Source organism: Cervus elaphus, chromosome 33 (genome assembly GCF_910594005.1).
Source record: "Cervus elaphus chromosome 33, mCerEla1.1, whole genome shotgun sequence".
NCBI lineage: Eukaryota > Metazoa > Chordata > Mammalia > Artiodactyla > Cervidae > Cervus > Cervus elaphus.
Window position 1 is genome coordinate 13,870,174 of NC_057847.1, and position 14,751 is coordinate 13,884,924.

Here is a 14,751-nt window from a genome sequence, read left to right on the forward strand (position 1 = left end):
GGCAGTTGGGGGCGGGGGGGGGGGGGGCGGTTGGGTTAAAAAGCCACTTTTAGTGCAGAAAGCACTAAGTCTGTAACTCCAAAGGATAACAATACAGAAAGGAAAACTCAAGAGCTGCTATGTCCAATAGAGGAGCCACAGCAAGCTGCACTTGAAATGTACCTAGTATGACTGGGGCAGGGGGCGGGGGTGGTGGGGCGGTTTACATTTCATTTAATATTAATTAACTTAAATTTAAAAACTGATACTTGATTCTGCCACTAGAAAACTTTTAGTATAACTTTTAGAATAACTTGGCTATGTGACTCCACTTTTCAGTTGCAAATTCTATGACTTCTAAATGAAGAAAAAATATTTCTGATGAAGCTTTAGCATCTGAATTGAGATGTCCTATAGTATAATACACTCTGGATTTTGAAGACAGTAAAAAACAGTATAAAGAATTTCATAGAAAAATGTGATTATTTGGAAATATGGTTTTTAAAGAGGTAATTGAGTTAAAATGGCATCGTTAGGGTGGGCCCTAATCCAATATGGTGGTGGTGGTGAAGTCGCTAAGTCGTGTCCAGCTCTTGCAGCCACATGGACTGTAGCCCGCCAGGCTCCTCTGTCCATGGGATTTTCCAGGCAACAATACTGGAGTGGGTTTCCATTTCCTTCTCCAGGGGATCGTCCAGGAATCGAACCCGGGTCTCCTGCGTTGCAAGCAGATTCTTTACCGACTGAGCTGAGGGAAGCCCCTAATCCGATATGACTGGTGCTTTATAAGGAGATTAGAACGCAGCCACAGAGGGGAGGCCGCATAAAGACACAGGGAGAAAGCGACCACTAGGAGCCAGTGGGAAAAGCGCCAGAGGAGACCAGCACCGCCCACATTGATCTCCGACTTTACGCCTCCAGAATTGTGAGAAAATAAATCTCTATTATTTCACCACCCATTCTGTGGCACTTTGTAACAGCAGTCCTAGCAAACTAATACAGATATATTATTAAAATTGCAGTCACCAGTTTTCTATTTTTTTAATGTTACTGATCAGTAAATTTAAACTACGAACGTGGCTCACATTATATTTCTATTAGAAAGCAGTACCTTAAAGAGAGTCTACAGTAATTAAAAAAGTGAGTAATATGACCAGGGAAATAAAGGGCCATTTTAGAGAGAAGTAAATAAGCATGTTAGGGTAGGTAATTAACACAGAAATGAGAGTGCATAATAAAACTAAGAATACAGAAAGAAATGCCTAAGAGTAGGTAATGTCCTTGCCGAAACAAAAGTAGAACACAAAGGAAACAGATTCAAATAATGAAGAAGGGGAGGTGGAGAAAGGGAAGCAAGTCAAATATTAAAGTTATTCTTTCCCTCAAAGCAGTTTCCAAAGTTAACCAATTTGATAAGCTGCCTTTAAATTATATTGGTATTAAAGAGACTGGTGATCCCAGTAAACTAATGTTAACACTAATAAATAGTTTCCAAAAAATTCCAGAATTATAAACAGAAAATAATCATAACTCCTATATCAAAATGCATAATGTAAAAGTAACCATTAACTTTTTTAAAAACTGTAAAACTGAACAACAGACTATAAGAGGCTCATATGTTCATTATTAAATTAATCAACGTAAGACTGTGCATCCCCTAAAAATATAAATTGTAAAAAATATGAACTAGGAACAATGTAAGTTCTATACTAATGGGTAGTGGAAAGCAGCACCTATAATTTACATGCAAAATGAAATATAAGATAGTTATATAAAATAAATTATAAAATTAAAACTATAAAATATAGCTAACATATATAAAATATATTCCTTATAAAATTCTGTTGCTATATTTGATTTTATCAAAAGAATGATTTACATACTATATATGCATATGTGTGTATATACACTAGTTTTTAAAATATAAATCAAAGATAACATAAACTTGTTTAGCAAAATACTAAAATACTATGTATTACTTGGCATTTTGTTGTTTTCCTTGAATTACTTTATTGTTTTATGTATTCAAAATGCGACCTTGTCTTCCTCTGCATATAAGTTGAGTGACTTTGAATGTCTCTTCCCCTCCGACTTCTCTAACTAAAAATGCAACATTATAGAAGCAATCCTTGTATGGCTGAGTCCCTTTGCTGTCCACCTGAAACTATCTTAATATTGTTAATCTGCTATACTCTAATGCAAAAAGATAAAAAAATATAAAATAAAAGCAATCTCTTATGCTATTTAAAAATACGAATTATAAGATTTTTTTAAAAGATTAAAGGATAAATTAATAAAGCACAGTACCTGTCGACTAACATTGGCCGGAGTAAATTGGTTAAGAATAGGTTGCAACCCTGTTGCATCAGCAGCTGTTCGATAATCCAACCAATACTCCATAAAAATAGTAATTGGAGTGAGTTTGTCTCTAAATTCAGATTCGTCCTAAAAATGCAAAAGCTTTGAGTTAATTACAACATCAACCTAAGTAAGACATCAAGCAATCTGTAGAAATCCGTAAGCATACAATACAAAGCCAGCTGTACTCACCCCTCGATCCAATTCTACCAAAACTCTCTGTAATACTACACTTACGTAAGAACAGGATATCCATAAAGAAGACTACCATTATCCATTGAGAATCCTTAACCAACTTTGTTTTGTAATGTAATATTCGATTCACACAAAAATACACGAGACCTGTTAATAAAATGGGCACTCCAACACACACCCAATATAAATAATAACTAGGACATTACCTACATTGCTTAGGCTACCTACATGCTCTTTTCATCCCTTTGTCTGCCTTCCAGAGGTAATCATTCCATTAGCTTGCTCACAGTAGTTTTACTCTAGTTGTATATGTCTCTAAAACAGCATGTTCTTCAGATTGCTTTTCCTGTTTATTTTTAAATGAGACCATACATATTCTTCTGTTATTTGCTTCAACCCTTTTTTAGAAGATTCATTCGCACTGTTGCATGTAGCAAGGTTAATATTTATTGCTGAGTAACTGGAGTGGGTAGCCTTTCCCTTCTCAGGGGATCTTCCCAACCTAGGGATGGAACCCAGATCTCCCACACTGCAGGAGGACTCTTTACCAGCTGAGCCACAAGGGAAGCCCAAGAATACTGGAGTGGGTAGCCCATCCCTTCCCCAGGGGATCTTCCCGATCCAGGAATTGAACCAGGGTCTCCTGCACTGCAGGCAGATTCTTTACCAACTGAGCTATCAGGGAAGCCCATGTTGAGTAATACTTATAATAAATCCACAGTTTAATAATTCTTTTTTGGATTTCTTTGGGGTTTTGGTTTATTTTTGCTATTACAAAAAAAAAAAAAAAGTATCGTTCTACACAGTGGAAAAGAGATTTGTCAGTTCTCTATGATAATACCATATTATTTTCCAAAATCTTCATAGCATTTACACTGGCATCAGCAACACATAAGAATTCTCATTAATTCTCATCTGGAACAAGCAATAGGTACTGGTAGACTTTGTCTGAGTGTAAAACGGAATTTCTTCATAGTTGAAGCTTGAGGTATTTGTTTGCAAATATCATGAACAGTTATTTAATCAAAAACCTTTCTTGCACTTCAAGTAAGATGGCCATGTTTTCAGTCTATTCATGTGTGAAGTTACACTTCTATATTTTTAATATTAACCCGCTCTAGGATACATGCAAGTTGATCTGTTTTTTAATATTCTTTATAAACAGCTTGGATTGAGTTTGCTTATATTTGGTTAGTAATTCTACATCTATGTCTTTGTGTAAGACTCATGAATTCTTTTTTATACTATCCTTGGCCAGTCTGGGTATCAATTACACTAGCTTCAGAGAATAAACTGGAAATGCATCTTGTTTTTTCTATTCTTTTTAAGAGTTTAATATTGGAATGTCTCATTCCTGATAGCTTAGATGATATTGCCTATAAAATTATTTAGGTCTTGTGATCTGCTTGTGTAAAGACTTTTAAACTGCCAGTTCAATTTTCAGAATGATTTTTATGGTTCAGTGGATTGTTTGGGTTTTCTATTTCTTCAAGTAACAGTCGTGCTATGTTTTTCTAAGAATGTTTTTGTTTTCTTGGTACAAGGTTGTTCATAATATTCTATTATTTTAATTCCTCCATTATCTATGTGCCTTCGAGCAAAGCTGCTTCAGTCAGTGTCTTGACTCTGAGACCCCACAGACTGTCCCCTCCAGACTCCTCTGTCCATGGGATTTCCCAGGCAAGAATACCAGAGTGGGTAGCCATTCTCTTCTCCTGGGCATCTTCCCAACCCAGGGATCGAACCCGCGGTCTCCCGCACTCCAGGCAGATTCTTTACTGCTGAGTCACCAGGAATGTCCTTTTTTAATTTTTAATTTTGTGGAGGTTTCTTGGGTTTATTTTCCCTTCATTTTTTCCCTCAAGGTTTCATTTAAATTAAACAGCATTTAAGGCTATATATATTTACCTTTACGTTATGCTTTTAGGATATCTTACACATTTTGATATTTTGATATTTTCATTATAATTCACTTCTAAGTAAATTTCCAGTATGATCTTTTTTTAATCCATAAGTTGCTTAAAATCACAATTCTTAATTCTCAATTTAAATTTGTTACTGATTTCTAAAAATTGCACTATAATCAAATAGCATATATTCTATGATTTCAATTTTCTCAAATTTGTTCAGACTTCCTATATGTACATGGGGAACTTTTATATTCTCTAAATGTTGGATGCCAAGTTCTATATAGGTTTATTAAATAGAGTTTATTAATTATGTTGGGTCTTCTATATGTTCACTGATACTTTTGTCTTTTAAATCAAATTTCACCCTTTATTTCTTTCAATATTTCATACACATGTATACTTTGTAACTGATAATTCTAAATCTCAAGCCTTTCCATGGGGTCACAAAGAGTCGGACACGACTGAGTGACTTTCACTTCACTTTTCCAGGACTAAGATTTGTTTGCTGTGTCTTCTAATGGCTTACTTTCTGTTTCTTTAGTACTTTAGAAATGAATTCTTACTTGATTTGAACTTAACCTGTGGGACCTGTACTAGATTGTTCCAGTGAAAACTTGCATTTACTCTTGCAAGAGTCAGGGTCATCTTTGTTTTGGGAACACTTTAGCCCTGTGGAAAAATCTAGACCTAATACAGGAGGTTCAGGTCAGACCCCTGGCTTGCAGCAGGCCCCAGGTGAGTCCGAACCCCCATACTGGTGTCGGCAAGTATTGCTCCCCCTCTGCCCCCTGCCCAGGTTCCAGCCCTCCCTCCCTAGCTACCCTGACTCACACTTGCTTACAACTCACAAGTCGGGTTTAGCCAGTGAAGTTTTTTAATTGATTAACTGGGGAGGGGTGGATTTCTTTTACGGTCTTGAGAGTCCAATAATACGTTTGTCATAATTTAATAAGGACACATGTGATATCCAGTCTGACAAGAGTAGATGTCCATTACTCAAGTCTGACTCTTCAAAAAGCCCAATTTCCTCAACTGCATTTTTCTGCTTTCTTATTTATTCACCACCAAAAAAATTTTACAGAAAGGAAAAGTCATTCAGATGGAAAAATAACACATAGAAAGATAAGGAACATAAAAAAAAGTATGTCTTACCCGCAGATATGCGATCAGCTCCTCACACTGCATCTGTCCCCCCCTTGAGATGGTCATGTTCTTGGAGTGACCCGGGGACCTGTTATGGAGAAAGAGTGCTCGTCGAATTGCTCCTTTCTGCTTGAGTTTATCCAAAAGAAGCTCCACCTGGAAGTCTATACAAACCAAAGGATTTATAACCAACATAATCTTTATGGACACCTACCTGTCCTAAATATCTCAAGTTTTCATGTAAAGAGAGATACACAGACATTTCTTAAGAAGTAACTTGCTTCTAATTCATTCTTAAAAAGTCTATACATTATAGTGAGACCAAAACATATTAATTCTGAATAAATATTTCATAATTAATTAATCCAACCATTCCCAACTTAATGTCATCTAATAATTCAGATAATGATAAAACTAGCAGATAGAAGGGAATTTTTTTTTCTTTTAACTTAAGCTGAGAGGAGGAAGTTCAGAAATGAAATATGTGAATAATTAAGACTCCCACCACTAATGCAGGTGGCAGCACTCTTCCTGATTGTAAGAAATGTTTACTAATATACACCCATACATTCACTACCATGATGAATGAGCAGTTTGTTATCAATTGCAACTCATACTTCTAATGAAGCTACCCTATCAAACTATCAGGTAAATATGTCTCTCATGAAGCAAATGACCAAACAAACCTAACTAGGTCAGGAATCATCTTAAAAAGAATGTTCCCATGGAAGAATCAAGCAGAGCCAAGAATCAAGCACAGGTGCTAGATTACTAGCTTTTAAGATTCAGTTCTTCTTAGACAGTTTCTTCAAAGGAGATAAGAATGCAGATCTTTAAAACCACAAGTCTCCTTTCAAGTTCCTCTAAATGCTGAACTCATAACAAATCTGAGTGAAAACCCTGGATTATTTTGCTCCCAGTTCTGTTCCATCCACTCTTTTGAGAGACAGCAAGCGCCTGCCTCTAGCCTCTTGAAACTGCCAATTCCTCTGCAAAATACTTGTCCAGGTATCCCTTAGTTCCTTCATTTCCTTCAGGTCTTTACTGAAAAATTACCTTCCTTGCTACCCTATGTGAACTTCAGACACAAACACACCTCCCAACAGACTCAGTCCTCTATTAAGAGCTTCAATTTCTTAGCATAAACACCAACAAATCTCCACAACAGTTACTGAACTCTCCTACTTTGCATTCAGAATCACATAAACAATTCTTTGGAAAAAAAGAGTGAAATTAGTATTTTCTGTGTGGGTTAAATTTAGTGGTCAAAACTTTTTCTCCTTCTCTCTCTTTCTAAATCACCTCTACTCCTGAAATTACCAGGGTTTCTCCAACACATAAAATATAAACTTCTCAGTAGGTAACTGACTTTATAAACAATGATATTCATTTTTCCTCAAGTTCATTTGTCTCACATTGGTAACTTTAACTTTCTCAAGGCCGTATTTATCACTAATTTTTCAGAATGCCAATAAATAAATGTATTATCTCTGAACTGGCTTAAGAGCTGCCAAACAAAATAATTATGTTGTAATTTTAATGTCTCTAACATAAACATTCAAATTAAAAAAAAATAACAACTATCTGAATAGTTATTCAAATATCCTAAAATGTTTAGGTGCTGCATATGCAGCACCATTATATATAATTTTTCCATAGAACACTTACCAAGTTTCCTAGGAAGTGCTCCTTTGCCATCTGCCTTTAAGCAGAACCTGACGTTAAAACTGTAAAAAAATAAAACACACACACAAATCCCATAATCCAGTTTAAACATTTTTTAATATCACCCAAATCTCACATTTCTTCTTTTTTAAATCTCACATTTCTAATACTTAGTTTACACTGGGAAGCCTTGTATCTTTCTTTACATCTTATTTTTAATAGACTATACATCTTACTATTATTTTTATATATTAAACTATACAGAATATTCTAACTCATTCTTCAGTAACTTAGGCACATTTCCTTTCATGATACTTCAACGAGACAAAAAAGAAAAAAAAAAATTCCTAACCTCCTCTCAAGTTTATAGAACCTCTTCGATAAATCTAAATGAGGAAAATGACAGTCCAGATTTAAAATAAATATCTCACTTATTTAAAAGTCCCACAAAGCTCCCTTTAATTAGTAAGCTCCTCTAGAACAGTATTTGTCACAGTTTATTACTAGGTCATGACATCAGTTTACTGGGTTGTGGCCAGCATCTTAAAAAAAAACAAATATATGTATAAAATTGACTTAAGTATCAAGGATAAGATTTCATGAAACTTAAGTTTTAAAAACCTATGTTTACTGGATTATGATGTAAAATGTGTTTCATCCTATAATCAAAAACATATGAAAGCTACTGCTCTAGTTAATGTATTCAAAGCCTTCACACTGTTACCAGAATAAGCAAAAATCTTGAAAATGTCACTGCCAATCAATGAAAATGAAGACCAAATATTATTGAACTTTTAATGCACTCTGATGAAAGAAATAAAATTTTTATTGTGTACATGTTTATTTGTTTAATATATATATATTATAAAAAATTTTGAAAAATGATTTTAATAACAATAAATACTTCAAAAACAAAATCAGGAAAAATATCTTTCCATTAGATCATTTGAAGTAAAATTTTCCCACCTTCCAATCATTCTACCCTTCATATATAAGCTCTTTGATTTTTCTGTGTAAGTAAGAAGCATGAACATTGTTTCCCAAAGTTGGGTACTTACAGTCAGTTTATATGGATCAGGACTTTTCATTATTAATTTTATATTTATGTTGACATGTATGAGAAAGACTGGTTTCTCTATTTTATTTTAATATGTTTTAAAGTAAAACATGAGTCAGTTTAAAGAAAAAAAACTTAAGAAAATTATAAATACAAATAGAATAAAAAATAGCAAAAAAGATCACATGATACAGTGAAAAGTAATAAAAAATGGAAACGAGAAATAGAGAAGAATTTCAGACATTAAGCTTACAGAAAAAGTTACATTTTTCTTCAGAAATTAGTAAAAGAACAAACAGAAAACCAATACCTTCAAACAAAATAATTATTTTCATACAATTAGTCATAGATATTAAATCTGAAAAACATCATTAGTTTTTAAAAATCAAAATCAAAATGCTCACTGGCTTTTTTATTTTTGATATATTCATTTTTCAAAAATTAGTTTTATACTAGTTTATAGAATATTTCTAGAGGCTTATATGTACCCTCTTTGGAACAGTATTTCTAAATTCAATCTATGACAAGAAAATAGAGTATATCCATAGAAACTGTTTGAGTAATATTTCAGCCCACTCGCCCATTTTCAATTAATTTTATAATGATTGAACCAATAATTATAATAATAACTATTATTAAACAAACACCCTTACCAGGAAACTTTGAGATCTGTCCCAGGCAGAGAGCAGGTTTTATTTTCTTGATTTAAAATGCTAGGGTACACTTCAAGGCCAGCATTTACAGTGATAACTGGTCTGGCCCTGGTTTTAAAAAAAAGAAAAAAAGTTATTTAAAATGTTACACTGATCTAAGTACCTTAGGTTCACATTCATGGTGTATACAGAGCAATGTTCACTAAAGCAGTGTTTGTAATAGCAAAAAGAATAGAAACAATCTAAACTTAGAAAGACCAAATATCCCAGTTTGCCCCAGACTGTCGATTTTATCAGTGAAAGTTCCATGATCTGGTAAAGTCCCCTCAATTCCAAGCAAAGCAGGACCACTGGTCACAACCTATTGAACACAGCCCATTAAGGCAGGATGGTTAAACAGGTCAGGGGATAGCTACCTAATGCAGCTGCAATACAAGAGGGAGGTGAGTGCTGTAAAGCCATCTGCACTAATATGGGATGAGATTAACCAGGAGAGAATTTTAGTATGACAGGGGGAAAAAAACCATGCAAAAAGGATGCATGCACACATACACACACTCAATTTTGTAATGCACAGAATGTTTCCAGTAGGATATACTAATGAACTAGTAACTGGTGTGAGAGGAAGTATGTATTTTTTTATTGTATGCCCTTTTTATATTGCTTGAAATTTTACCACATGCCTGTATTACTTCATTAATAGCAATTTTTTAAACTAAACAATAAATTAAAATAAATATAGTTTTCCAAAATTCAGATGTACATGTTTATGCTCTGTAAAAAAATATAGCAGGCTCAGGTCAGTGTGCTTGTTCCAATCATGACAAATCCTAGAATCTGTAACGGCCACAAGCTGCTCTGAGAGGCACAATCAAGTTGACCTACACTACACAAGAGGGTTAGTTTTCCTGCCATGTATAAGCACAGTCCATAGAAGTGTAAACATCTTAATCTACTTGCGATGCCAGATGATACTGTAAGGCAATGGGAACTGATGAAACACAGAGAATTACGGGAAATATGTATGAAGCTGGGAACTAGAGATATGTAGATTTACACATACTACTCTGATAAAAACATTTATTTTGGGAGTCATTACATACTTCCCCGGTGGTCTCAGAATACTGTGGCACAAATACCAAGTTAATTTCTCGTCTCTTAGAGGAAAATGTAACTTTTATACTTTTAAATGTAACTCATATACTTTTAAATTCACAAAATCTAAAACATAGGAGAACATCTTTGAACAAATTTAAAGAACAAAGACGGAAAATTCTGAATGCTTTTCTGAAAAAAAAAATCTACTGCTTTCTCTATTCTGGGGATCTCCTTGTATCACTACTCCTTGCCTGAAGTGAATCTTGAACAGAAAGAACAAATTTTATCATTACTTCAAGAAAATTAAATGAAATTTAAGCACTGGTACTTAACTATAAAACTTTCATATAATTCATAATACTCCTGTATTATCAGATATGGAAAGTCTTACCTGTATAATACAGCTCTATCTACACCAAAAGCTCCTACAATTAAGTCTTAAAAGAGAATAGAAAAACTGTGTTAATAATAATAGTTTTTTAAAATTCACATACGATTCTATAAAGCCCTCCATGTATATAATAAAGATTAGATTTAGACATAGACTCAAAGTTCTTCATCAGTGATTTTAAGACAACATCTAAAAGGCTAAAATTCATATGAAAACTTTACAGTATTATCAATGACAAACACTTTCATAACACTAATTTTTTCATCCATCCAGGTAGATAAGAATCTTCTGAATGGATACTGAGTAAAAATCAACACCAATGAGGAAGGATATACCACCCAAACATACATTCCCAAAGGTAAACGCTTTATATATGCCTATGGCTTTTTTTAATTCAGTTTTTTAAATTTATTTCTTTTTAATTGAAGGATAACTTATAATACTGTGTTGGTTTCTGTCATACATCAACATGAATCAGCCATAGGGATACATTTGCCTGTGGACTTTTAAATTTCTATTTTTTGAAACAAAAAAATTTTTGAATTTTGTGTTTTGAAACAAAAAAAAATTTTTTCTTTCTGTTTTTGAAACAAAATAAAACCAAAATACAAACACAGTTGACTCTTGAACAACATGGGTTTGAATTGCGCAAATCTACTTATATATGGATTTTTTTTTTTAACAGAAAGTACTATAGCACTATACAACCTGAGGTTGGTTCACAACCAGAACTGTTGATACAGAGGTCGACTGTAGTTAGTTATATATGAACTTTTGACTGTGCAGAGGGTCAGCACCCTTAATACACTGTCCAAGGATCAACTGTACCTAGAATCCTTAGAATGACAGCAGATAGAATCCAAACCCAAGAACAGAATGCATTAGTCTTCACACGTAGCTATTACCACTGGTTCACAGTCAGGAAAAATGAAATCAGAACTCTATCTCACAGTATATGCGTGCATGTGTGCTAAGTCACTTCAGTTGTGTCTGACTTTGTGATCCCATGGACTATAGCCCAATAGGCTTACCCAAGCTTAATTTGACAAAGCTCTTTCTAAGCAGAAAAGTACATGAGAAACCATAAAGACAGACACAGTGGATCACAAAAAATTAGGAACTTTTTATGCCCCAAAAGAAAACATGACCGGAAACAGAGCTATCTGCGCTTTGTATCCCCTCAGTTATGACAACCGTGCCGTGAACAACGGCAGGGGCTTGAACAGCAGTTGAAATATTGAATTAAACTGATTTATAACATAAAATGAAGACAGTAGTAATTAATACTAGGTTGGTGCAAAAGTAATTGTGGTTTTACAATGCTGACCTTTGCCATTTGATATGGGAATACATCCTTAAACAAATGGGGTTATGTTATACATCATTTCAATGTGCATTTCTCACTTTACATTTTTTTTGCTAATGACTTAATACTTGCTGTATATTTTATAGTTATTTTAGACTATGGAAATGATGTTAGACAAAAAGCAAAATTGAGTGACTTTCTTATTCAAGTTCAAAGTGGGTCAGAGACAGCGGCGGAGACAACTCACAACATCAACAATGCATTTGGAAGGAACTGATGATGAACATACAGGCCATTGATAAATCAAGAAGTTTTGCAAATGAGATGAAAGCCTTGAAGATGAGAAGCACAGTGGCCGGCCATCAGAAGCTGACAACAACCAACTGAAAGGATCATCAAAGCTGATCCTCTTACAACTAACTACACAAGAAGTTGAAGAACTCAACGCTGACCATTCTATACTTGTCTGGCATTTGAAGCAATTTGGAAAGGTGAAAAAGCTAGATAAGTAGGTGCCTCGTGTGCTGACAGAAAATCAAAATAATAGTCCTTTTGAAGTGTCATCTTCTCTTATTCTATGCAACAACAATGAACCATTTCTCAATCATACTGTGACCTGTGATGAAAAGTGGATTTTATACAAAAATGGTGACGACCAGCTCAGTGGTTAGACTAAGAAGAAACTCCAAATCACTTTCCAAAGCCAAATTTGCACCAAAAAAGGTCATGGTCACTATTTGGTGGTCTGCTGCTGATCTGATCCACTATAGCTTTCTAAATCCCAGTGAAACCATTACATCTGAGAAGTACGCTCAGCAAATCGATGAGATATATGGAGAACTACATCACTTGCAGCAGGCATTGCTCAACAGAAAGGGCCGAATTCTTCTTCACAGCAACCCCTGACTGTATGTTGCACAATCAATGCTTCTAGAGTTGAACAAATCGGGCTACAAGTGTTCCCTCATCTTTCACATTCACCTGACCTCTCACCAACTGACTACTACTTCTTCAAGCATCTTGACTACTTAATGCAGTGAAGATGCTTCCACAACCAGCAGGAGGCAGAAAATGCTTTCTGAGAAGTTCATCAAATCCTGAAGCACAGATTTTTACACTACAGGATCAAACAAACTTATTTCTCACTGGCAAAAATTTGTTTATTGTAATGGTTCCTATTTTGATTAACAAAGATGTGTTTGAGCCTAGTTATAATGATTTAAAGTCCAGGGTCTGAAACGGCAATTACATTTGCACCAACCTAATATTACTGGCTGTTAGGACTGAAAAATCTAAGATGCTCTATTTATTTCTAAGAAGCACCTGGATATCCATTCTTGTCTATATCCGTGGCTCCTTTCATGGAATAGCCGAAGCTTGGTGGCATGCTCCGAGCTGCCCACTTCCCTTCCAGGATCTGAGATGGTACTGCATTCAAGCCTGTGGGTCTTCCATTGAAAATATAAACAATTCCTTTTTTATCTTCACCCCCATATGGAGCAGCAATTGCAATATCTGAGGGGGAAGAGGAAGAGAGGGAGAGTAAGGAGGGGGGGAAGGGGTGGGGGGAAGGTGAAGAAATGAGAGTGGGAGGGAGGAGGGAACAGATGGAGAAAATACGTCATAGTGCTCATCATTATTTCTGTGGAGAAGATCCTAACATCTTTAGAATCCATGTATTGATACCATGATAAATATTGATTCAAAGTTCAGTAGTGTACTCTTAACTCAAAAGCAAAAACCAAATTCAAGGAGATTCAAGCAAACAGTATGGAGATGACATTAACTTGGAGCCATATATTCTGGGTCTGACCTTGGACAAATCACTTAACCATTCTTGATCTCAAATGACTCATCCTTAAAACAGAGAGGAGGGGACATGTCAAAATATTCATCTAAGGTTCATTCTAGCTCTCAAAAATTCTAGTTAATTTTATTGGGCATGGTTTTGAGGGTTTTTTTTATTTTGTTGAGAAGTCAATCTGGTTCAGAGACTTGAACACTATGATTTTATCTCTATCTTAATCAATTTATACCAAAATTTTTAAAAGTTTGAAATTCTTAAAAAGAAAAAAAACAACCAAATGGTCACTATAACCGTTCCTAACTCCAGATATATTATGAATACTATGTCCACTTCCCTCTATCTTTGCTGGCCCCACGCTGGACAAGCCATTGTCATCCTTTGCCTGGACCCCTAAAGGAGTCTAAGTGCCTCCCACTTCTACTCTTGCCCCTATAATCCATTCTCCTCAAGACTGCCAAATGTTAATATCATGTCACCTCCCTTCTTAAAAATCCTTCAATTATTTCCCAAAGCATTCAAATGCCACCTAGTTTGTCCATTCATTACCCCACCTCTAACCCAACCCCAAATCTTCATACCAATCCTTGCCTTTTCTGATTCTTAAACTCACCAGGTTAGCCCCCATCTCTGGATTTGTACTTGCTGTGCCCTCTGCCTTATAGGCTCTTGCTCCAGAGCTTTTCAAGCTTTGCTCCCACTGTTTGTCCAAATTGTCAGAGCTCCTCCCTGGCCCTTCTGTGGAGTAACGCCCTCTCCTTCCTCTATCTAGGCACTCTCTACCACATCACCTTGCCTTTTGTTTGTCTAAACCCACAGCCTTTATCACTACCTGAATTGTTTACTCTATTGCTCCTCTACAAAACATAAATTTCCTAAGAACAAAGGTGTGTTCATCTTGCTTAGAACAGCCCCTAAAGCCCAGCTGTTTCAAACTGCCTCAATTTTCTTAATATACCTAAAGTGGCTTCACCCCCCTCAATGTAACATCCCGAGACATCAAAGAAACCTCATCACTCATTTTTTAAGACGGTTATACCCAGGAATATCTCAAACACTGTGATGACTACTTTCTAGTACTTACTTGTTCACATTAAACTTGCTCCTATTGATGCTAAATTCCTTAAGGACATGGACGGGCTCTAATTCATCCTCTCATTTTTAGCACTTAGAACAGTGCTTAGCCTGCAGT

The 14,751-nt window shown here is 35.2% G+C and overlaps 1 protein-coding gene across 2 annotated transcripts in view; it reads right to left on the minus strand.

Annotated features, from left to right (window-relative positions):
• ITGAV (integrin subunit alpha V) overlaps positions 1–14,751 on the minus strand; it is a 102,258-nt gene that overhangs the window by 20,564 nt on the left and 66,943 nt on the right. For both annotated transcript variants that reach the window (XM_043894782.1, XM_043894781.1), the window contains exons 13-18: positions 13,079–13,270; positions 10,450–10,495; positions 8,961–9,068; positions 7,254–7,312; positions 5,595–5,749; positions 2,287–2,424 (exon numbers count right to left, since the gene is read on the minus strand). In XM_043894782.1, the coding sequence (XP_043750717.1) occupies positions 2,287–2,424; positions 5,595–5,749; positions 7,254–7,312; positions 8,961–9,068; positions 10,450–10,495; positions 13,079–13,270 (698 nt within the window). The remainder of the gene's footprint in view (positions 1–2,286; positions 2,425–5,594; positions 5,750–7,253; positions 7,313–8,960; positions 9,069–10,449; positions 10,496–13,078; positions 13,271–14,751) is intronic.